Source organism: Somniosus microcephalus, chromosome 3 (genome assembly GCF_052327205.1).
Source record: "Somniosus microcephalus isolate GS21.2 chromosome 3, FLI_Smic_1.0, whole genome shotgun sequence".
Lineage (NCBI taxonomy): Eukaryota > Metazoa > Chordata > Chondrichthyes > Squaliformes > Somniosidae > Somniosus > Somniosus microcephalus.
In genome coordinates this window covers 310,232,008-310,254,947 of record NC_140989.1, presented here as the reverse complement: position 1 = coordinate 310,254,947, position 22,940 = coordinate 310,232,008, and the positions used below count along the sequence as shown (strand labels likewise).

The window sequence follows — 22,940 nt, the reverse complement described above, 5'->3', positions numbered from 1 at the left end:
CATTTCTCAGCATTCCATTGTATAATGAAAAATTAATTAATTAAACAAAACTGAACAAAGTCAAAATATCTATTTCTTGTATCTCAGTTTGAGAACCAACACTTGTTTAAACAAAGGAAGCAGACCTAAAATGTTGCAATTCATATGGGAATTTTCTGTAGAATATATGAAATAACGGTGAGATGTAGAATTTATGGAGCAATTAAAACATTAAAATTAACTGAACAAACTTTAATTTGGAAAGAAAAATTGTATTTTGAATGGTATTAACCAAAATTTGCTTTTATTGTGTGTGCTCCATTACTTTTGTGAGATTTGTGAAACTTCATCTGTGTTGTTTTGTAAATGTGAAGTACACAAAGCCTATATAATGTGTTATCTGGGAGCTATGCAAAAATCCCTGTTAGTGAGGATATTCTGTGTAGTTTCTGTATGAGTGAAGGAGCTGTAAGTAGTATATTTTGTATGATAAACAATGTTACAGTAAAGGGTATCTTGTATTGGCAATTTTAAGACCATTAATCTGTTCTTTTTTTAATCAGAGAAAGCTGCTTGCCATCTACCTCCATCATGATGACAGTGTTCTTACAAACGTGTTCTGTTCCCAACTGCTGTGTGCTGAATCTATTGTCTCCTACCTCAGTCAAAATTTTATCACTTGGGCATGGGACATGACAAGAGAAGCTAACAGAGCAAGGTACTGAATTTTATTTTCTAACTTGCATTCGTTTTTTTAAAATTGGAGCTTATTATTTCTTACTGAAGCAGTATGAGCGGGAAAAAATGCATTGCACACAGTGAATGTTCTCTGATCCAAATCTAATGTTACTTGAAGGAGGAATAAACCCTAAGGTGAATATTATGCCATCTAACTGCTCCCCCATTTTATAGAGAGAAAATAATTTTTATATATATTTATTTCTAAGAATTTTGTTTGATATTGCTGCTGGAGAATATCCTTTAGCAGCTTTATTGAAATCACTGGGGACTGTGACTTTGGACCCTTTTATCTAGAGTTCCACGACCCCAGCACACGATCAGTTGGGCACTCACCCCAGCACGGTTCCTCAAGGCTGTGCCTCTCTCAAGTCAGCCTGAATTCTTGGGCCCATTGTTTCCAATAGAACTGATCCGGGTATTCCAGAGCAGCCAAGAAGGGACGGAGGCCTGACCTTCCATGTAGTTCAGAAAATGTGTTTGATGAACTTGTGTTCCTTTTTATACCTTTTGTTTTGGTCATCATAAATTTAAGTTCCTGAAGGAACAAAGGCAGCCGGAAAAAAAATCAAAGTATTTTGCGACAGTTGTGGGAACCGAGTAGCCAGATTGTGTAATCAGAGAGATGACTGCATTATAAATGTCGGTATAGGAATTTATAATAAAAGTTGATAAAAAAGGTATGACAAAAATGTGCTAAACAGTATGTCAAGCAGTGCAGATAAGAAGTGCACGCAGACCGTAAGATTTTCAACATCGGTGGATAGTGGTTAAACCCTTGCAAAGAATAATTGTATAAATTCCTGTCTGATATTGTCATACTGATATAGTCAATTTTCCCTAAAGCTTTAAAAAGAAAAGTTTTTAAATTGATCGAAGTGTCTCCTCCTGGAAAGAAATGGGAAGTCCTCTGAACAAAGTACTCCATCTAGACTTGACTTCTCCTTTAAGCATACCTACCGTAGTTGTATGAGGAGGACACAGAGTCTCCAAAGGGATATAGACCGTTTAAGTGAGTGGGCAAGAAGGTGGCAGATGGAGTATAATGTGAGGAAATGATTGATTCCTGGGATGAGAGGGTTGCCCTATGAGGAGAGATTGAGTAGAATGGGCCTATACTCTCTGGAGTTTAGAAGAATGAGAGGTGATCTCATTGAAACACACAAGATTCTGAGAGGGCTTGACAGGGTAGATGCAGAGAGGCTGTTTCCCCTGGCTGGAGAGTCGAGAACTAGAGGGCATCGTCTCAGGATAAAGGGTCGGCCATTTAAAACTGAGATGAGAAATTTCTTCACTGAGGGTTGTGAATCTTTGGAATTCTCTACCCCAGAGGACTGTGGATGCTCAGTATATTCAAGGCTGAGATCGATAGATTTTTGGACTCTTAAGGGAATCGAGGGGTATGGAGATGGGTGGAAAAGTGGAGTTAAGGTTGAAGATCAGCCATGATCTTATTGAATGGCTGAGCAGGCCCGAAGGGCCGTATGGCATACTCCAGCTCCTATTTTTTATGCTTTTATTATCACAGGTGAAATGAGCAAAGCTAGTTTGTATGCTGCTTCAACAAAAGCTAATTAATAGGTTTTTTTATGGGTACACTGATGAAAAAGAACAGACCAACTGAAACAAAGACTTGAGAAACTGGGGCAATTAAAATGCATGTGGTGAGGAAATTTATTAGGTAAACCTTGAGATACCGTATCACTATTGCTATAACGTGCATCCACACTCATGACCTTTTTCTTGCAAGTTATTTAATCTTGTGAACACATTGGCTTTACTGTGCATAGTTTCTAATGTTATTGCAGAGTTCTTAAAAAGGAAGGTAAATTTAGGGTGTGAGCACTTTTTATTCAACGAATTACTCTGGGGAAACAAATTACTGACTGAGGATACAAATTTTTCAGTTAGTCAAATTATGCCACATGATACCATGGCCAGTCTGAAGTCACAGCTTCCATTGTTTAATATGGAGACACATGAGGAATGACCTGGTTGGTGAAGTCACTGGAATGGCCTAGCAGGGAGAAAAGTCCAACTTGAGTGTCTCCATGCTGGTGATGAGATTAATGTTTTTGCAAAAATCAGATTCACATGGGTACATTTTATTTACATACGATGAAGGAACTGTTACAAACATTAATCCTTCATTATGGATGCCACCATCTGAGCAACAAGGAGCACCTTGCACCTGTGTCTTTTGTGACGCCTGTTACTGGCTAAAAATAACAGAAACTGACTAAAGCTTCTCCTATGAACTCCATTAATTGCAAGGCAACAGTCTTATTTGAAGGTTGAGTTGACTGCTCAAACCCATTCAAGGTTTTCTCAAGTCCTTTGTTCTCTATGTATAATAGATTTTTTTTTATGAAACAGTACAAGTAGATAAATTATTTCTTTGTTATTTATAAAACTTGGACTTAATTAATACTTTTGAGAGAGAAAAGTACAGTTTTAAGAGAAATAGGGGATTAAGGTTTCGGGTGGGAGCAAGTGTGGGGTTAGGAAAGTTTTGGGAGAGAGCAAGGGTATGGAGTCTGGCCAAGGAGTAGATTTTACTGGTACTGGCATGTCTGGGAATTGTTACAATTCATGAGAATAAAGAGAAACAAAAGCATTGGTCTGGGCTGGGCCTGGAGCAGGGTGACCAAAAGATCTGAGGCAGAGGTCAGGAGGGAATGGAATCCAATGTTGGAGGAGGATGTGGGCTGGTGTCCAGGGACTCGAGCTGAAGCAGGGACGGGCAGAGCAGAGCCCAAAAAGGCCAAAGGTGATATATTGTGGGGTGGGGGGGGTGCGGGGTGGAAGAAGAGAAGAATGAGCTTTTGCATTCTTAAAACTTGTGCTCTTGGGCTGCAGCAACACCCTGCTCTACCCCTGACTTGGGGAGTGGAGATTGGAGATTGGAGCTGGGAGACTGATCGGAAAGGGAATGTAAAGCTGGGGAAGGCTTTGGGAGCAGATGTTAAATTGTGCAAAGCAGTGGTGAATAGGGCTACTCCTACAGTTACTGCAAGTGCAGGAAGGAACAGAGCTGGCATACTGTGGATGAGCCTCAATTCTAGGACAGGAGTGCAGTAGAGATGGATCATGTGGGGCAGGCCTGGGAAGAAATCGCGTAGAGCTGGAGCACTTGGGATGCACCTGAGAGTGAAGCAGGTCCAGGGCGCACAAGAAGTAGGGTAAAATGCAAATGTCTAGAGTGGAGGATCATTGGAGAGGGAAATAGGGAAACACTGTTAGAGGAGGGATAAGGGTGTCTATTCCTACTACTAATTTGCTCCTCAAATCAATAGGGTTCGAACGTTGAATGCCAGATCTCTCAGATTTATTAAGCATGCAATAATTAAATATGCACTTAGCAGTAGTTACGACAAAATCTTGCAAATTTTAGCTGGAGAATTCAAACGCATTATAGTTCCGAGCTCAATTTACAGGTTGATCGAATTCTAAAGCATCTGTTCCAACACCCACTCTTTATAACTTTTTCTCACCCCATCTATGTGATAATTTGCATGTTTCATAGTTACATGACATAATTATCATTCAACCCTGATTTGATTATGTTCTGTCCTTGCAGCTACAGATCTATGTTACAATGAGTGACATGAGTGCAAAACATCTCTGTTTCTAACTCCCTTTCCTTGACTCACACTCCCTAACTTTCCAGGCTATAGGCTGTATCGTTTCTCAGGCAGGTGCTTATCTTAAGTAAGGCTTAAAGGCCTCCCTCCAAATGAATCAACAAAGGGATCTTTTCTGCTTGTCCTGTGCCTCTAAAGCCTTTCTTACCCATGTTTCCCATTAACTGTTATCATTCAGCAGGTGGTTACAACATGAGAATTGCTGTAAACTTCTCATTATTTTAAAATATTACGATTTAAGAATCAGACTTCCCTACTTAACAAACAAAGGCTAAAAGCTAACATTACTACAATATAAATAAAATTCATTAGCAGTGTTGCATTAGCACACCAAGTCAATCTGATTAACCCTTTCCTTACAACACGATGGACAGAAATGGGACAAAAATTAATTGAGAGGATCTGATTGGTTCATGGTGTTGTCGGGATACATTGAATGAGTTTTGCAATTTGGGCCACGCTAATCACATCACCATGGACCATTCAGCGTCATTGAAAGCTGGCTACAATTTTAGAATATTTTCGACACAATGGCCCGGAATTTGTGGTGGGTAATAACAGCGAACAAACAGTGTTTGCTGTTATTACCCCTTTGAAACTGACCGCAAATTCAGGATCTAGTGCATGCGCATCCTAATGCGGAAATCCTGAAGTTGCGGTCAGTCATTCACTGCTCCAACTGTGCCCCCCCAAGCCGGCAATCAGGGAAATCAGTGAAACTGATGAAAATTTGGGTTTTTTCGCAGTAATATCACTGTTAAATACCCCATTAAAAGTTAGAACTTATTGGATTAGGTGTACTGGGTTTTAACAGCATATTGACTGCTAAACAAACTTTATGGGCCTGAAAACTAATTTTAATTTTGTGGTGTGTCAAATTTCTCCATAATGATGAATTACAATTTTTTAAGAGACTTTTTTTTTTAAAGTGTGTATTTTTAAAAAGTTTGTTAATCTTTATTTCAGGTTTGCCTTTTTCCCATGTGAGAGCCCCAATCTTTGTTTTTGCTCTCTAACATTTTTTAAATGTCAGAATAGAAGGAGCTTATTCACTTCCTGCTTCCCTGTCTGAGAATTCTGCATTGTGATTGGCTGCTTAAACAGTTTGTTGATGTCACAGCAGCTCGTGTTATTGAATTCCCATGACAGAGCGCTAAAACCAAATGAATGTAGAAAAAGCCAAAATTCTTGTCACAGAGATCGTGAGATCTTTGTGGGCAGCTTTTTTCGGGGCCAGTGGTAAATGCCTATGCTTTGCTGCTGGCTGCAAATTATGGGCCAATGTTACATTGCATTTAGTGATATAAAACTTTTAATAATATATACAGGTGGTATTTTTCTAACGATTCCTCAAGTTAATTACAGTGCATTATTCTGAAGTATTCCTTTACTGTGAAAATTCATTTTAAGTGTGACAATTTAATTGTCGATGGGATATTGCAGGTGTAAAGTACAGTCATACGTCTGTTTTATTTAGTAATTAATCTTGTCGGCTACCAGTGGGCATTATTGAATTCTGCCTTGTCCCACAATTTAGCCCAGTAGGAATATACCTTCCAGCCATCTGCATTGCTCGCCCTGAATTGGTTGCCTGGAGTTGTTTTGTTTTGCTCTTCATTTAACAGTTCAAGATTTTTAATAACAACTTTGAAATACATTTGCTATTGAAAATTGGTGTTGGAAATTTGCTCAACAAATTAACAACCAGTGGCTTTTATAGTTCCTTTAAGTTTCTTTTTCACAGTCCTTTAAGCAGCTGTGCTTTTTTATATGTTATGAGAATTTGTTGGTGATAGATGAAAAACCACCTAATTATTAGTTAGTCTAAAGCAGAATTGACACGTCATCCAGCATACAATCCCCAAAAAAAGTTAATGATATTTGTGAATAGTTTTTGTTAACAGCTCACTTGCATGTAGGATTTCACTACATTGGTGTTGTATTTATTGGGTACGTATAGCTACAGGGCAATATAGTGTGCATGTTGGGATTTGCGCCCCTCCTTCTCCTGCATCTGCCATGCAGCCTCGAGTGTTAAATAGCCTGGGCACCTTTCAGCAGCAGGTTTTCCTCACCTGTCATTCCTAATCATCAAGTAATTAACCATATTCACAGCTGCTGACCCTTGGCACAAACAGGGCTTTGAATGATGCATGCCTGGTTGGAGAGCAGTTGACCGTACTAGTCCCGTTTGACCCACTTGCAAATCCACTACAGGTGTGGGCCTCTGTACAGGACACAGCTTCCAAAGTTATATGTTGTCCTGCTGCTTAGTCTACTGAATAGGGATTTCGCTGTAGGTAGTTAGGAAACAGATGGAGTTTAATTGTTGTTCTGTGGAGAGGGATAGAGGGGCACATGATCTGAACTGTTTTCCAGTAGAGTAGTCATCTAAACGTTTCGTCTGTGCATGTTGTGTTTAGAAAGAGGTAGTTAAAGTATCAGCCTTATTTAAGGCTCCCCTAGTAGAGTCCTTTACAAACTATTTTACAAAAGATTAAGATTCCACAACATCTGGAGCCTTTGTCACTTTCCCACTGTTTCTTCCTGGTTTTTTGGGGCTCCTATTACCGTTGGATTATGTTGGACACTCTCATTTTCTCCTTTTCTCCACAGCTTTTGATATCAGCTCAGCCTTAACAGAACGTCTAGATCAATTTGCAGCATGGTTTAACACTAGATCTGCGTTCTGCCAACAGCATTTATTCTTTAGCAGTATCCTCACAAACGAGCTAGTGTATTCCTGTAACTTCAGAAGTTTTAAAGAACCATCGAAAGGGCAGCATCTAATGACTTTATTAGTGTAAGGTTTCAGATGGACTTGTTCATTGTTCACTTCTCCTTGTCAACTATTCATAATTACTACACTGTATTGTTTGATGGTGCACTTGTAAATGATTTCCTAGCAACATAAGAAGTTGGGATAAAAGGTATTTGTCTCAGTAGAATAATACCACAGGACCTTGTTCCGATAATTGTTAGAGGTGGGGGTTGACAAATATATTCTCTCCACGCTTCATGTATTAGGCCATCTAAACATTGAAAATAAATGTGTAGTCCAAATATTAATGAATAATTATTTGTATCAGATAATTAAATACAGCACTCCTAATTGCAAGGCATAAACTAATTCCAAACATATTGTTGTTTAGGACATATTAGCCAACATAGTTCTGTGCCTCAAAAAATGTTACATGAAGTATACTGTAACCCCCAGTATATACTTCATATATTAAATCAGCATTGTGAAGTGTCTCAGTTCTTGTTTTTTCTAACCTTAATCATATTCATGTTTCATCTGAATATTTTACTTTTTTGGTGATTCTAGCTTCTTATCCTCATGATATTAAAAGACAGGTTCCTTTGACAAATAAATGCTTTTGAACAGGAATACTGCTGTCTTTATCTCAAGTAATTATATTTAAATGACCATCATATATGGAAACAAAAGACAGTGAAGTTTGACTGATGCTGCAATATACTGACAGCACCTCATCTTGCTGGTGTGAATGATATACATTAAACAATGTCACATAACTCATTCTGGTGAGATTCTACCCGTCTATAGTGGTGATAATCTTCAAGGTTTCCTCTAAACTTTGAAGCTCTCATTGTGCATGGATAGTCTGCAGAGTTGTCACCAGGAATTTAGTGAAATGCAATGGTGGTTATCACCCAATTAGTTTTTTGTAATTTTGCAGTTTGATTACACAATGAGATTTAAGGATATTGTCTTCCTGTTGATTTTTTTTTTTTTTTTTTTAAAGAGTGGGAATCTGCCGCTTTATCAAATGCCTTTTTGGCACATTGTATTCAATGTTCTCGTTAAGCTGCACCTAACAGCGGTCTGGGGCTCCCTCGCAGGCTGCTCGCCGGCTTTTCAATTGGAATAACCAGGCATGCGCGAACATTTAAATTGACCGCTCAGCCAAAAAAATTTTACAGGGAACATCGATTGTATTAAAGGGAATGGGACAGAATAGATAGGAAGTTTGTTAAAGGACAGAAGACAGAGAGTACTGGATATCAGACCGTTTTTCGGGCTGCAAGGATGTAATTGGTGCCCCCTAGGAGCCAATTTGGAACCATTGTTCTTTGCAATACATATAAATGATCTGGATTAGGAATAAGGAGCACAAGAATGTCGTTAACTGAAGAGGACTGTATATGACTTGAGAACACAGATAGGTTTGTAGATTGGGCAGATAGATGAAAGTTAATGTTGAGAAATGTGAGGTGATACACTTTAGAAGGACGAATAAAACTTTAGAAGGAGTAGGGGAGCAGAGAGACTTGGGTTTACACATCTTTAAAAGTGGAAGGACATGTTTACAAAGGTATTTTTTTAAGTGTATGGGATTGTTGGTTTTGTAAATAGAGGAGTAGAGTAAAATGCAAAGAAGTAATGCTTGACCTACACAAATCATTGATTAGGCCACTTAGAATATTCTGTCCAGTTTGGGCATCCTACTTTAGGAAGGGTGTCAAAACGATGGACAAGGTGCTAACAAGATTTATTAAGATGATACCAGGGATGAGAGGCTTTAGAATGACCAGAGAAGCTGGGGCTCTTTTCACTGGAGCAGAGGAGATTAAAAGGAGATTTGATAGAGCTGTTTGAGGGTTTTGATGAAGTAAATCAGAACAATCTGTTTCAACTGGTCAATGAATCAGTTACAAGAGGACATATATTTAAGATCATCACCAAAAGAACAATATTATTTACGCAGTGGGCAATGTTCCCTCTAATTTTTTTTTCCCCTGCGTGGGTCCTTTAAATTGGTCTGACAAGTGACTGGTAACATTCACGCCATATAAGTGCCAGGTAATGCCCATCTTGAACAAGAGAAAATCTACTCATCTCCCCTTGACCTTCAAAGGCACCACCCTTACTGAGATCCCCCTCCCCAGATCACCTTGGGATCACCATTGATCAGAAGCATAACTGGAACATATGAGGCGACAAGAGCAGGGCAGAGGCTGGGTAATCTCTGACGAGTGGCTCACCGCCTGACCCCTGAAAACCTATCCATCACCTGCAAGGCTCAAGTCAGGAGTCTGATGGAATACTCGCCACTCACCTGGATGGGTGCAGCCACAACAACATTCAAGAAATTGGTGCCCTCCAGATCAGAACTGTTCACTTCATTGGTGCACCTGTCCCCAGGCTCAATATCTACCCTCTATTACTGGCACACCATGGCTGTAGTATGTATGATCGACAGTTAGCACTGCAGAAACTCCGCACGGTTACTTTGACAGCACTTCCTTCCCCTGCAATCTCTACACCAAGACGGACAGGAGAGTGATGTCATGGAACACCATCATCTCCAAGTTCCCCTCCAAGTCACACAGCATTACCTTATTGTCACTGAATCAATATCTTGGAATTTTCTACCTTCAACATTGTGGGAGTACCATCATCAGATATGCACTCCTGGAGCATGAAGCTCTGTGCTCGGAGTCGAAATATGCCTCTTGGTTCAATTTACTTCATTCAGGTTTAAAAATTGGGGGAAAGCATAATACCCTGATCTACAAACAGTTATTACCACAGCACAAAGTTAGGCAAAAAAGAGAAAATTATATATGTAAAGCATAATAATGAACTTGCTATGTTCAGAATAACATATTTGGCCTGATATGCTTTAAATACCTGATGACAATGTTGGTATGCGTGCAACAATGATGCCAGTAAGTAGATTGATTCCCAATATCTCATGTATGACTTAGAGGGAATCTTGAAGCTGAAGGTGTTCCCATGACAGTGCTTCAGTGCTCTTGTTCTTCAGTGGTAGAGATCACTGGTCCACTTTGTACCAACGTCAACAATTGTGTTAGAGCTGATGTAGTGCTATTTGAGTTAAATCACCAGTTTAGGATTGTCTGATTGAAAGCTAGCTGAATGCACTAATTTTCAATTCCGCAGTATGATATTAAGAATTTGGCATTGAATTTATACCAGTACAAAACTAACATCAGATTACTATAGCACATAAAATACAGCATCTAGTATGCCCTTTTTCAGCCTTCTATGTGCAAATTGTGTTTCATTTATCTTTACATATATAATTAACTCGCTCTTCCCCACCTGAGTGGACAGATGAAAAATTGTGCATATGCGGGAGCGACTGTGGAGGAAAATCATTCCAGCCAATGCAAAGGAATTTTATCCAAGCTATTGGTCGCAAAATGGGTCCATCTTTCTTTGCAAATAAAGTCCTTCTTGCATACAGTTATCTTTGGTTCGACCAAGGACTCTTCACTGAAGGACTCCTGCAGTAATGTCCTGAGGCAGTGGGCTATGGAAAAGCCGCTAAGCTGAAATTTGTCTTGGTCATTTCCAGCTCCATCATTTTGTTGTGACAACTGTAGTGTATGTACCTTGAAGAAGGAACTATATTCTGCAGCCCCTGTATACTGCAGTACCAGTAGTGACCACCCCTGTATATAAGCCTGTGTAGTAACTTTGTATAGTAGTTCCAGTTTTGTCTCCATTCAGTAAACACCTGTTATAACCAACTTCTGCAGTCCGTGTCTCAATTACACACAGACATTACATTGGCGACGAACAGATCCGAACTTACCTACAGTTCTGCACCACCTCACGGGGATCCATCCCTGAAGCGAAGTTGTTAGAGGTCGAGGCCAGAAGGAAGAAATCCAAAAAGAAAAAAAAAAGAAAAAAACAAACAGAAGAAACAGGCGTCGACCGTGGGCAACCGCCCTCTGATTCATTGAATTCGAAGATTTGCAGGAGAGGCTGTCGTGAGCTGGGCTTGGTTCTCCAGTCTATGGTGTTCCAGCTAATCGGGCTGGTGGCAGGTAGTACACTGATCCTTCCTGGGCTGCGGCGGGCTCGCGCTCGATCAGGTGGCTTTTCAACGGGGCCGAGCAGCGTTGTCGGGAAGAGGAGAGAGGGTGGAGCACACAGGGCGCGGCCGGTGCTACGAAGCCGGGCAGCGTACAGACCCGAGAAGAGGGAGGAAAGTGTCCCATAGGGTCTGCTCTGATGACGGGAACAGTAATTAAAATAAAAGAAATGAGAACCGCAGAAAGCCGCGAGGAGCTGCAGTTTGCCGCGGAGAGCGGCGTTGGCAGCAGCGCGGGGGGAAGTGCGCGAAGACCATAGGGCGTCACCATCAAGGCATAAAAACGCCAGCAACAGCGCTGGCAGCAGCGGAAAAGACAGCGCGGGAGGCGCCATCTTAATCCAGCGGGGAAGAAGGCAAAGCGTGGGAGGTGCCATTTTGTTCAGTCGGGGAAGAAGGCAAAGCGCGGGAGGTGCCATCTTAGATCTCCAAGATGCCGAAGACTGGCAATATCACTGCCTTCGATAATGCAATAGAAGACTGGGCCACGTATGTGGAAAGAGTCGAAGTATATTGCAAGGCAAATGAAGTAGCCGATGAGAAAAAGGCATCGGTACTACTAAACTTAATGGGCGCAAGAACATACGGCCTATTGCGGAACCTGATCACTCCAGTCAAACCGATGAAGAGTTTCAACGAAACTGTTGATATCCTACAGGAACACCTAAATCCTACACCGCTGCTGATAGCAGAAAGATTTAAATTCCACAAGAGAAATCAGCATAAAGATGAGAGCAATGCTGATTACCTTACGGAACTACGCAAGCTATCAAAGCACTGCCAGTTCGGAGCAGGACTGGCAGATACCCTACGGGACAAATTTGTCTGTGGACTCCTGAGTGAAGGAACCCAGAAGAGGTTACTCTCAGAGAAAGAGCTGACGCTAGATAAGGCTTTCAGCGTGGCAGTATCATACGAAGCAGCAGCAAGGGGAGCTGCGGAAATACAGCAAAAGCCACAGGAATACGGCACCCACGAAATGACACGGGGATTTGAAAAATGTTATCGCTGCGGCAGAACAACCCATGACCAGAAGGACTGCTGGTCCAAGGACAAAACATGCAGGCAATGCGGAAAGATGGGACACATTGCACGAGTTTGCAGGTCCGGGAAGAAGACTAACGACAACAAAAAGACTACGAAGGAAAAGTACAGGAAAGTACAAAAGATGACGGACAGTAGTTCCGAAGACCAGAAGAGCGACAGTGAATCCGGGAACAAGAGACTAAGCTGTCTCAAACTACACAACGTAATCGCAAAAGAGGATCACCGAACCATTTGGGTCACCCTCACGATAGCAGGGTCCCAAGTCAAAATGGAATTGGATACAGGATCAGCCCTGACCGTCATGAATCGACGAGACTACGAGCGGCTATTCTCACACATACCCTTGAAAGACACATCCATTGTCTTGAAGACATATACGGGGCAGAAAGTATACCCCAGAGGGAAAATAAGGGTGCCTGTCGAATACAACGGCAAGGAAATACAGAAATTGTATCTGTACATACTGCAAGATGGTGGACCACCGTTATTGGGACGTGACTGGATCAGAAAGATAAGTTTAGACTGGCACTCCATTCAGGCACTGACGGTGGCTGGTAAAAAGGATGACGACGTCACACCTGGACGATTGTCAAAAATCTTGGCTAACGCTAAAGAGGTATTTCAACAAGAACTGGGAACTCTTAAAGGCATAACCGCCTCGATAAAAATAGAAGAGAATGCAATTCCCAAGTTTTTCAAAGCAAGACCGGTACCGTATGCAATTCGCCCAGCCGTCGAGGCAGAGCTGGAGAATCTGGAGAATGCAGGCATGTTAACTAAGGTAGACTGGAGCGAGTGGGCGACACCCATCGTTCCTGTCATGAAGAAAACATTAAACAATAAGTCTGAGGAGCCAAGTAAGGTTCGCATCTGTGGGGACTTCAAGGTGACTGTGAACCCAGCCCTTCACACAGTACAGTATCCTCTTCCGAGGATAGAAGATATTTTCGCCTCACTATCTGGAGGGAAACGTTTTACAAAAATTGACCTAGCGCAAGCATATTTGCAGATGGAGGTTGAAGAATCCTCTAGGAAATATCTCACGATAAACACTCACAAAGGTCTTTACCAGTATAATCAACTGGTATTTGGAGTTGCATCAGCTCCGGCTACATGGCAAAGAGCGATGGAACAAGTCCTGCAAGGGATTCCGGGGACTCAGTGTTACTTGGACGACATCCTAGTGACAGGTGAAGATAACAGTGAACACCTTGCCAACCTAGAGCAGGTGCTCACTAGACTAAGAGAACATGGGCTACGAGCCAATCGCCCAAGTGCGAGTTTTTTAAGAAACAAATATCGTATTGTGGCCATGTGATTGATGAAGAGGGGTTACATAAGTCCCCTGACAAAATTGAAGCGGTAGTTAAGGCTCCAGCGCCTGAAAATGTGTCGCAACTGAGGTCATTCCTCGGATTGGTGAATTACTACCATAAGTTTTTGCCGAATTTGTCCACAATTTTGCACGCACTGAACGCCCTGCTACAAACTGGAGTAGCATGGAAATGGAGCGATGAATGTAAGCGGGTCTTTCAGAAGTGTAAAGGCCTGATCACTTCAAGAGAAGTATTGGCTCACTACAACCCATCACTACCGATAAGACTGGCGTGTGATGCGTCTCCCTACGGCGTTGGAGCGGTACTGTCACATAAATCCCTTGATGGTTCAGAGAGGCCGATAGCTTTTGCGTCACGCTCGTTAACTGCAGCCAAGCGTAACTACGCCCAGATGGACAGAGAGGCCCTCAGCCTGGTGTGGGGGGGTGAAGAAGTTCAATCACTACCTGCACGGACAGAAATTTACTCTACTAACTGATCATCAACCTCTTGTCTCCATTTTCAACCCTAAGAAGGGCGTCCCGATGACAGCACAACGGCTACAGAGGTGGTCCCTTTTCCTAGGGGCACACCAATATGACATCGAGTACAAAGGAACTAAACAGCATGGGAATGCTGATGGATTGTCGCGCCTACCGTTGCCGACGGTGGAAGAAGCACCTGCAGTGGATCCTATGGAGATATTCCACTCGACCATAGTCGAATGTCTACCTGTGACGAATGCAAACATAGAAAAGGAAACGCGAAATGACCCGACACACTCCAGGGTCTATGATTTAACGGTGAAGGGATGGCCAGCACATGGCGAACCACTGTTGCCAGCATTCTCGCCGAGAAGAGAACAGCTGTCAGTGTGCCGAGGAACCTTGATGTGTTGATCCAGAGTAGTAATTCCACCCAAATTGAAGGATAGAGTGCTCAATGAGCTTCATGAGGGTCATCTGGGAGGGGTAAAAATGAAGAACTTAGCCAGAGCGTTTGTGTGGTGGCCGGGAATCGATAGAGAAATCGAAGAGATGACCAAGAGCTGTACAGGATGCCAGAAGGTCCAAAACGCCCCACCACAAGCCCCTCTACATCCATGGGAGTGGCCCTTATCTCCATGGCAAAGGGTGCACATTGATTTTGCTGGTCCCTTTATGGACTCGATGTTTTTAATTGCGGTGGATGCACATTCAAAGTGGCCAGAGGTAATAAAAATGTCCTCAACCACCACAGAAAAAATTATCACAGTCTTACGAACCATATTCGCCAGAAATGGGCTGCCTGAACAGATTTGCTCCGACAATGGACCACAGTTTGTCTGAAGAGTTCCGGAGGTTCTTAAAGAACAATGGTGTTAAGCATTACACATCCGCCCCATATCATCCAGCCACCAATGGATTGGCTGAGAGGTTCGTTCAAACATTCAAGAAGGCTATCAAGGCAATGTGTAATGAAGACATACCCCTACAACACAAGGTGGATAACTTCTTGTTTGCCTACCGGAATGCGACACATGCGGTTACCAACCAAACTCCAGCCATGATGTTCTTCAATCGAAGACTACGATGCCACTTGGATTTGGTTAAGCCAAACATCAGAAGAGATGTGGAGAACAGGCAGTTTCAGAATATGAATGAAAGGCCGACCAGGAGTTTCAAGATAGGTCAACCAGTTTTGGCCCGGGACTACCGCACAGAGAAATGGCAGCCAGGAACGATCTGCACACGGCAAGGACCTCTAATGTATACCGTGGACGTTGGAGAGAGCATTGTAAGACGCCATGCTGACCAGATTCTAGAGTCACTGGAAAACGTCAAATCTACACCACGATCCTATACACCTGGTGATGAAACCGAAGTACCAATTGCATCTACCTCAGAATCGGTGATACTGGAAGCAGAGGAACCAAACAACGACGTTGATCCCGAATCAACTTTGCCAGAAGAACCTGATACCCCAAAGAGGCGTTATCCGGACAGAATCAGGAAGCCTCCTCAAAGACTGAATTTATAATTGATTAACTTCAGCTAATGTATATAGCAACTGTAATTGTAAATATGTTATTTAATTATTAATCGAATGTTATGTACTGTTTAGCTAAAAGGGGAGGAATTGTAGTGTATGTACCTTGAAGAAGGAACTATATTCTGCAGCCCCTGTATACTGCAGTACCAGTAGTGACCACCCCTGTATATAAGCCTGTGTAGTAACTTTGTATAGTAGTTCCAGTTTTGTCTCCATTCAGTAAACACCTATTATAACCAACTTCTGCAGTCCGTGTCTCAATTACACACGGACATTACAACAACTTCAGTGCAACAGCAAATGGTGGTGGCCTTATGTGGTCATAATGTGCTAAAAGCTAATTGCATTTAATTCAGTGACTCGATTTTTATTTTTATTTCACTAGTCATGCTGCTGCTCAATGACCCAGAATTTGCAGTCAGCAGTGAAGGCGTTCGCTGCTGGCCCCGCAGTCCGCCTCGCATAAGGATCTCACGATCCCTGTGTCGAGAATTTCGGGTTTTTCGACCTTCAATTCAAATCAACGAACTGTAGTGGGGATCCCATTGTGCGAACTGCTGTGACATCAACAGGCTGTCTAAGCAGCCAATTAAAAGGCAGAATTCTCACAGACAGTGGACAAGGAAGCGAGTAAGTTCTTAAAATTCTGACTTTATAAAATAGTTGGAGAGAGCAAAAGAAAGATTGGGGCTCTCACATGGGGAAAAGGCAAACCTGAAATAAAGATGGACAAACTTTTTTTTAAAATGTAAGAAATATTTTTTGAATAGTTTCTTAAAAATTAAAATTTTTATTAAAATGGACAAATTTCACACTGCATAAAATTAAATTAGCTTTCCAGGCCCTTAACATTTGTTTAGCAGTAATAACGCTGTTGAAACCTCAGCTACACCTAATTCCTTTGGGTCTAACTTTTGGTGGGGAATTTTATAGCGTACTTACTGTGATGAGCCGAAGTTTTCGTCAGTTTTACTGATTTGGCTGATTACACAGATTGCCGGCTCTGTGGCGGCGGGGGTGTGGGGTGCAGGCGAGACGCACAGCCTGTTTTGAAGCTGTCAGTGACTGACTGCAACTTTGGGATTCCCGCATGCGCCAAATCCTGAAGTTGTGGTCAGTTTCAAAGGTAGAATGGCGGCAAATGCTGCCAGTTCGCCGTCATCCCAACCGCAAATTCCGGGCCATAGTCTGGGGCGTGCAGGTAAATGTACTTAAACATCCCTTCTATCCCCGGCACAAACGAATTGATGAGTTTTATTTGTGCTACACTGAGTGACAAAAAAGCCTGAACCCAAATAAAACCCTGAGCATAATTTTTATTTAACAGCCGAAACTGTAAAATTATTCCAACCTGCACATGTCACATTACTTTATTTGTAAATTTTCTGCCTGGATGTCAAGGTGCTCTCTCTTTTGTAATGTAGTTCTACAGGAAAATGAAAGCTATAAGTCCCATCATCCCTGTCTGTCATGCACACATTCTCTCTCACGCTCACACACACACATTCTCTCTCACACACACACACACACACACGCTCACACTCTGTGTCTCTCTCACAATCATGGACTCTCACAATCTGATACTCATTCTTTCTCTCTTACACACGCACTGACCACACACACACTGACCAAAGCAGAACTAGAATCCCAAGCCCCTGACGGGGAAACCCTTTGCCAGGTATCTTCTTGAAGACAATTTCTAACATTAAAAAGTTAATTTTTATAAATTTAATTATTTTTAGTACAAACTATTCAACGTTTTATAAATTGTTATTTATATGGCTACATATTCACTCGGACAGGAATTCAGATGGTGTCTGGAACCAAGTCCCAAGAATAAATATCCACATTTGACCCAATAAGAAAAAATGCAATACTTGATTATTTTTCTGCAATGATCAGATTTAATGTGCCACCATTCGTGTTTTATTGTGCACTCCCCAGATCATATTTTATTTTTAGCTATTTGAGCAGCAGAGTATTAAATTTGATTTTCTGCAAAAGAAAATTCTATTTGCACTCCGTCCTTTGCATTTTATTATTACTATGGCATTTATGAGTTACCATCAAATATTTAGATGTAAAATCAGATAGCCTTTTTCATATATAGTTGTAATGTTGGTATCCACTCAAACCTGCTGGTGCAAGTACAAGCCATCTCTTGATTTGTGACTTGATTGAGTGAGCCAAACCAAGATCAGTTATATGTAATATGCAGAATTTTTAATATGTAAAAACTGTAACCCTTTCAATACTATAGAATGGTCATTCTAAAACAAAACACCTTCAGCAGTCCATCTTAACCATCAACAAAGTTGCAGAATTATGTTCATTTTGCAACAACTTGATCTGATTTTGGAAAGTTGCTTTTGTGTAATATAGATAAAAGAAATTTGATTCTTTTTTAAATGAATGCTGTTTGAAATGCAGTTTTTAAGCATAACTGCTAGGTAATCTGATTTTGTATATTTCTCTAATTCTACTTCATTACAATTAGCATTAGAGTGTTGCAGAGTATTGTTTTTGAAAATATTCTCTCAAGGGAAATGTTTTGAAATCAGTAAAAGAAATTAAATGGTTATACTGAGTGATCAGTAGGTTAAAATAATTAATTATTGTTTGGTTTCTAATATATAGTGGGATAGATTTTCATATGTATCTGGGCGTCGGGAAATCAAGTTGGCTCCATTCCGGGTGTGCCGTCCACCCCGTCGGATTTTCCCCTCTGCACACTACCCAAGCGATATTTTGCGCCCAGGCAATGCTGACAAATATCTACCCCAGTATTTTGATTGTTTCTCTCGTATTTAAAAATAATCAAGAATGATGTTTATATTGTTTACCGCAAGTTTCCAAATATGAAGAATACACACATGATTTGTTTATATCTTGTTTAATTCCACGGGTCAGTAACTTATGAAAAACAAAAAGTAAATTTTGAATGGTTTCATTTGAAGTTAAATAAAGTAGATACTGTGCTGTTTCCTGCTGAATATTTTGTTTAAAACATCGAGGGATGATTTGTTACAAATATTTAATTTTATTCACTTTAATTTAGTACAATTAAAAGTAAAGGAGGCACTTTATTATTTCCCATTGTTTCATTTGAACCTTCGCTCCTTCCAGTGTGAATGGTCACAATGTCAAAATCTTAATCAACTGAAGGTTAATATAGATTAACTAGCTGAGGGGAGCCCGGCTTTGCCAGGGCTGTTTTGGGCCGGGCGGTTTAAATCGAGTCCCAGGCTTTCAGGCCCTGTCTGTCTGTCCCTCTGTGAATCTGCTGCCAGGCAACATTTCTACCTTTTAATACCTTGAAAGATGAAAGTGAAAGTACTTATAAAACGTTTTTGGTAAATCTTATGTTATTTTTAAAAGAGATACTAACTTTTTCAAAGCTAGATGATCAAAGTAGTTTGAGCTGGAAGCTGAAGTAATGGCAGTGAAACAATGGCTGCCAGATCCCTGAGATGAAAACGATTAGTCCCGCCCACACACACACACACCGATTGGCCAACCATCAGGGGACCGTACTGTAGGATTGGCCAATCGTGACGGCACAGGATTGGTCGAACCTTGACGTCAGTCAATCAATGCTAAGTAGCAGATAATGAGTTTAATTTGGACGTTTTTTTGCATAAGGCGCGAACAATTTTCATCCAACCGAAAAGTAAATACGCTTACGACCGTCCCGGAAGCGTAAGCTTTCTTTGGAGGTAACGCGCGCGTAGGTACGCCCTATAACTTTCGAGCGCATAGCCGGACAGACGCACATCCGAGGACAGACAGACAGATAGACAGACAGATCGATTCGTTTATATATATATAGATAGATACAGATATGGCTTTTTAGCTGTACAAATACAAAGAATATGAACATTTTGCCAAATTCACTTAGCCATTTTACAAAAGGAAATGTTGCTCACCTGTTGCATTCTGCAGCTACGGTATATGACCATGAGGTGACCAATTGTGACAGATTTATGGCAGTGGTTGGAGAAGTAATTCCAGTTAATTGCAACATGTACAATATTTCATAGTACAGAGGATGAGAACATCTTTTATAGAATAGGATATTTTTCCAAAGCCTGTTGTAAAAAGTAATGTCAAAAGTAATTTTAATACATAGCAAAGTACATTTTTAGTCTTGTGCCTGACTAGGTTACAGATAATGACTATTGAATGCTTCACTTGACCTAATTATTTTCCCTCTTTTCTACAGGTTTTTGAGCATGTGCACTAGACATTTTGGCAGTGTTGTGGCACAAACAATTCGAACGTACAAAACTGATCAGTTTCCCCTGCTTCTTATTATAATGGGGAAACGATCATCCAATGAAGTATTGAATGTGATTCAAGGTAATTTCAAGCAGAAAATTTATATTTTTTGAGTAGCATTCGTGTGTAGAATGTGCAAGACAAATGCCAAAAATTAGAAAATCCATCAATTGTGCTTTTTACTTCTATAAATCTTTATTCTGATATGGATGACATTATTTGAATACAGTATCTTAATTTATATTGTGTGTGTCTGTATGTATGTGTGTTTTTATTTATATAGATATATATCTATCATAACTCAAATCTAATATCTGCAAATGGATCTTTCCTTAACTGTACGAAGCAAGTAAGTTAAAGTATGTGATTAAAAATAGCTACGCTGGCACTCAATAGTAATTCATTCGATCTAATCTTGAATTCATACCCTTTTTTAACAGTGCCACTTCTTAATGCCTTTCTAATGAAAGCTGAAATTGCTTGCCTCTATCAAACCTGCATTAATCTTAATAACTTAAAGCTCAGTTGTGTTCCTTTGTTGCTAGGTAACACAACAGTAGATGATTTGATGATGCGGCTGATGAATGCCATGGAGATCTTCGCAGCTCAACAACAAGAGGATATAAGGGATGAGGTAAAGAGATGAGAAAATATTTAGGTGTTTTTCTTGTTGCAATCTGTTAGAATATCTTATGAATATGAAAGCAAATCTTTCTAAAAATACATTTTAGAGACGCATTACAGTACTAGCTAAATAGTCCCAAAAAACCCCAAAAAAATAAGATTGGAGCAGAGACAAAGGCCTTTTTTTAAAAGGGAGTATATTCTAGTTTTTCAGATTTCACCTTTTTGCAGTTGATGCTCATGTTTTTTTTTTATTGTACCCTAAAAGCATATTCAGCATTTGTTTTAAAACAAACTCCTCTCACTATTAACATTTTGGTGTTTTGCATTTTACAAAAACTTAAGCATACTTTCCTTTACTCTCCTTCACTTGTGAAGTTGGTGACCTGTTGGAGGAAACAATTCCATGGATGGTGATAGTCTCCACTATCTTGTCCAAGTAATTATTCATATCTGTATATCAGCAAGTACAGTGTTATTACAGCTGAGTCTAACCTTGTCCTCTCCCAGTGTCCACACAACACATTTTTGCAAAGGAGTTACTGGATAGCGATCGGAGCAGTAACCCTGGTTTCTTTATTCTCTTGCCTGGAGATACTGAGACCAGTTGTCTCTGTTCAGGCCAGCTAATTCCACGTAGACAAAGGATTGAAGCACGGGGTGTTCCATTTTCCATGTTAAATCATTTGCATTTTTGGGGCCCTGTCTAGAGTCTAACTTGAGGCTATCACATTGCACATATTTAAATTGGTATATTCAAGAAGGAGTTAGATATATTTCTTGAGGCTAAAGGGATCAAGGGATATGGGGAGAAAGCAGGGACAGGGTACTGAATTTGGATGATCAGCCATGATCTCATTAAATGGCGGAACAGGCTCGAGGGGCCAAATGGCCTACTCCTCCTATCTTCTATGTTTCTATAACATATTTCAAATTGTGACAACTGTTGAACTCCTCTCTGAACTGGATTTCAACAACCCTATTTTACAGATGTCTTCCTGGTTCAAACTTCATACCTGTGGCATAAACTAAATTCTGAAAACTGAAGCAAGTTCCTCCCCTCTTTAGCTTATCAAAATTATAAAACATTACTTCAGACAATCTGACACTTCACCAAGGTTAACGTTTCTGCTGAAGCTTACATACATACTTATTGTAATAACTTCAACATGTAACATTAAAAATGAGCATTTATTACATTGCCAATAACTTGCGCTCCAAGCTTCTGCTGTTAAGAGGAGCTCTTTAATTGTTCAAATCCTTGCTCATCAGGGTTCCTCCAGGGTCAACAGTTTAACTGAGGATTAGACTACCAACATATTTATAAAAAAGCTATCCCTATAGTCCTGGGTTTACTACAGCTTTCCTATACCATCTTGTAGAATTGCTTCCATTCTTCAAATGGAAGCATCTCTCCATATCACAAGAATACGCCGAAGATGTCAACACTATATCACCCGGATATTGCCATCTCAATTGTTCAATCTGGCACCATCAATAGGAGATCTGTGGTGTCCAGGAACATTTAAGGCATCAAGCAGGCTGAGCAGATTGAAGAATTCTTACAGACAGCAAACCAGGAAGTAGAAGGCTCTGATTATCATACACTTTTCAATCATTTTACAGAGAGCAAAGTAAAGATTGGGAACGGTAGCACAGTGGTAATGTCACTAGGCTAGTAATCCAGAGGCCTGGACTAATGATCCAGAGACATGAGTTCAAATCCCACCATGGCAGCTGGGGAATTTAAATTCAGTTAATTAAATAAATCTGGAATAAAAAGCTAGTATGAAACTATCAGATTGTCGTAAAAACCCATCTGGTTCACTAATGTCCTTTAGGGAAGGAAATCTGCTGTCCTTACCTGGTCTGGCCTATATGTGACTCCAGACTCACAGCAAATGTGGTTGACTCTTAAGTGCCCTGTGAAATGGCCTAGCAAGCCACTCAATTTGTTTCGTAGCTGTTTGTTACAACTAATAAGAATGAAACCGGGCGGACCACTCGGCACCGACTACCGACATGGCAACGGCACACCAGTCAACCCTGCAAATCCTCCTCACCAACATCTGGGGACTTGTGCCAAAACTGGGAGAGCTGTCTCACAGACTAGTCAAGCAACAGCCTGACATAGTCATACTCACAGAATCATACCTTTCAGCCAATGTCCCAAACTCCTCCATCACCATCCCTGGGTATGTCCTGCCCCACCGGCAGCACAGTGGTATACAGTCGGGAAGGAGTGGCCCTGGGAGTCCTCAATATTGACTCCGGACCCCATGAAGTCTCATGGCTTCAGGTCAAGCATGGGCAACATAGAAACATAGAAGATAGGAGCAGGAGTAGGCCATTCGGCCCCTCGAGCCTGCTCCGCCATTCAATGCAATCATGACTGATCATCCAAATTCAGT

General features: G+C 40.9%; 1 protein-coding gene across 3 annotated transcripts in view; it reads left to right on the top strand.

The window, feature by feature from the left end:
* The window catches only part of faf1 (Fas (TNFRSF6) associated factor 1), a 499,151-nt gene that overhangs the window by 338,006 nt on the left and 138,205 nt on the right, over positions 1-22,940 (top strand). For all 3 annotated transcript variants that reach the window (XM_085982899.1, XM_085982900.1, XM_085982902.1), the window contains exons 13-15: positions 543-697; positions 19,850-19,986; positions 20,451-20,539. In XM_085982899.1, coding sequence (XP_085839025.1) covers positions 543-697; positions 19,850-19,986; positions 20,451-20,539 — 381 coding nt within the window. The remainder of the gene's footprint in view (positions 1-542; positions 698-19,849; positions 19,987-20,450; positions 20,540-22,940) is intronic.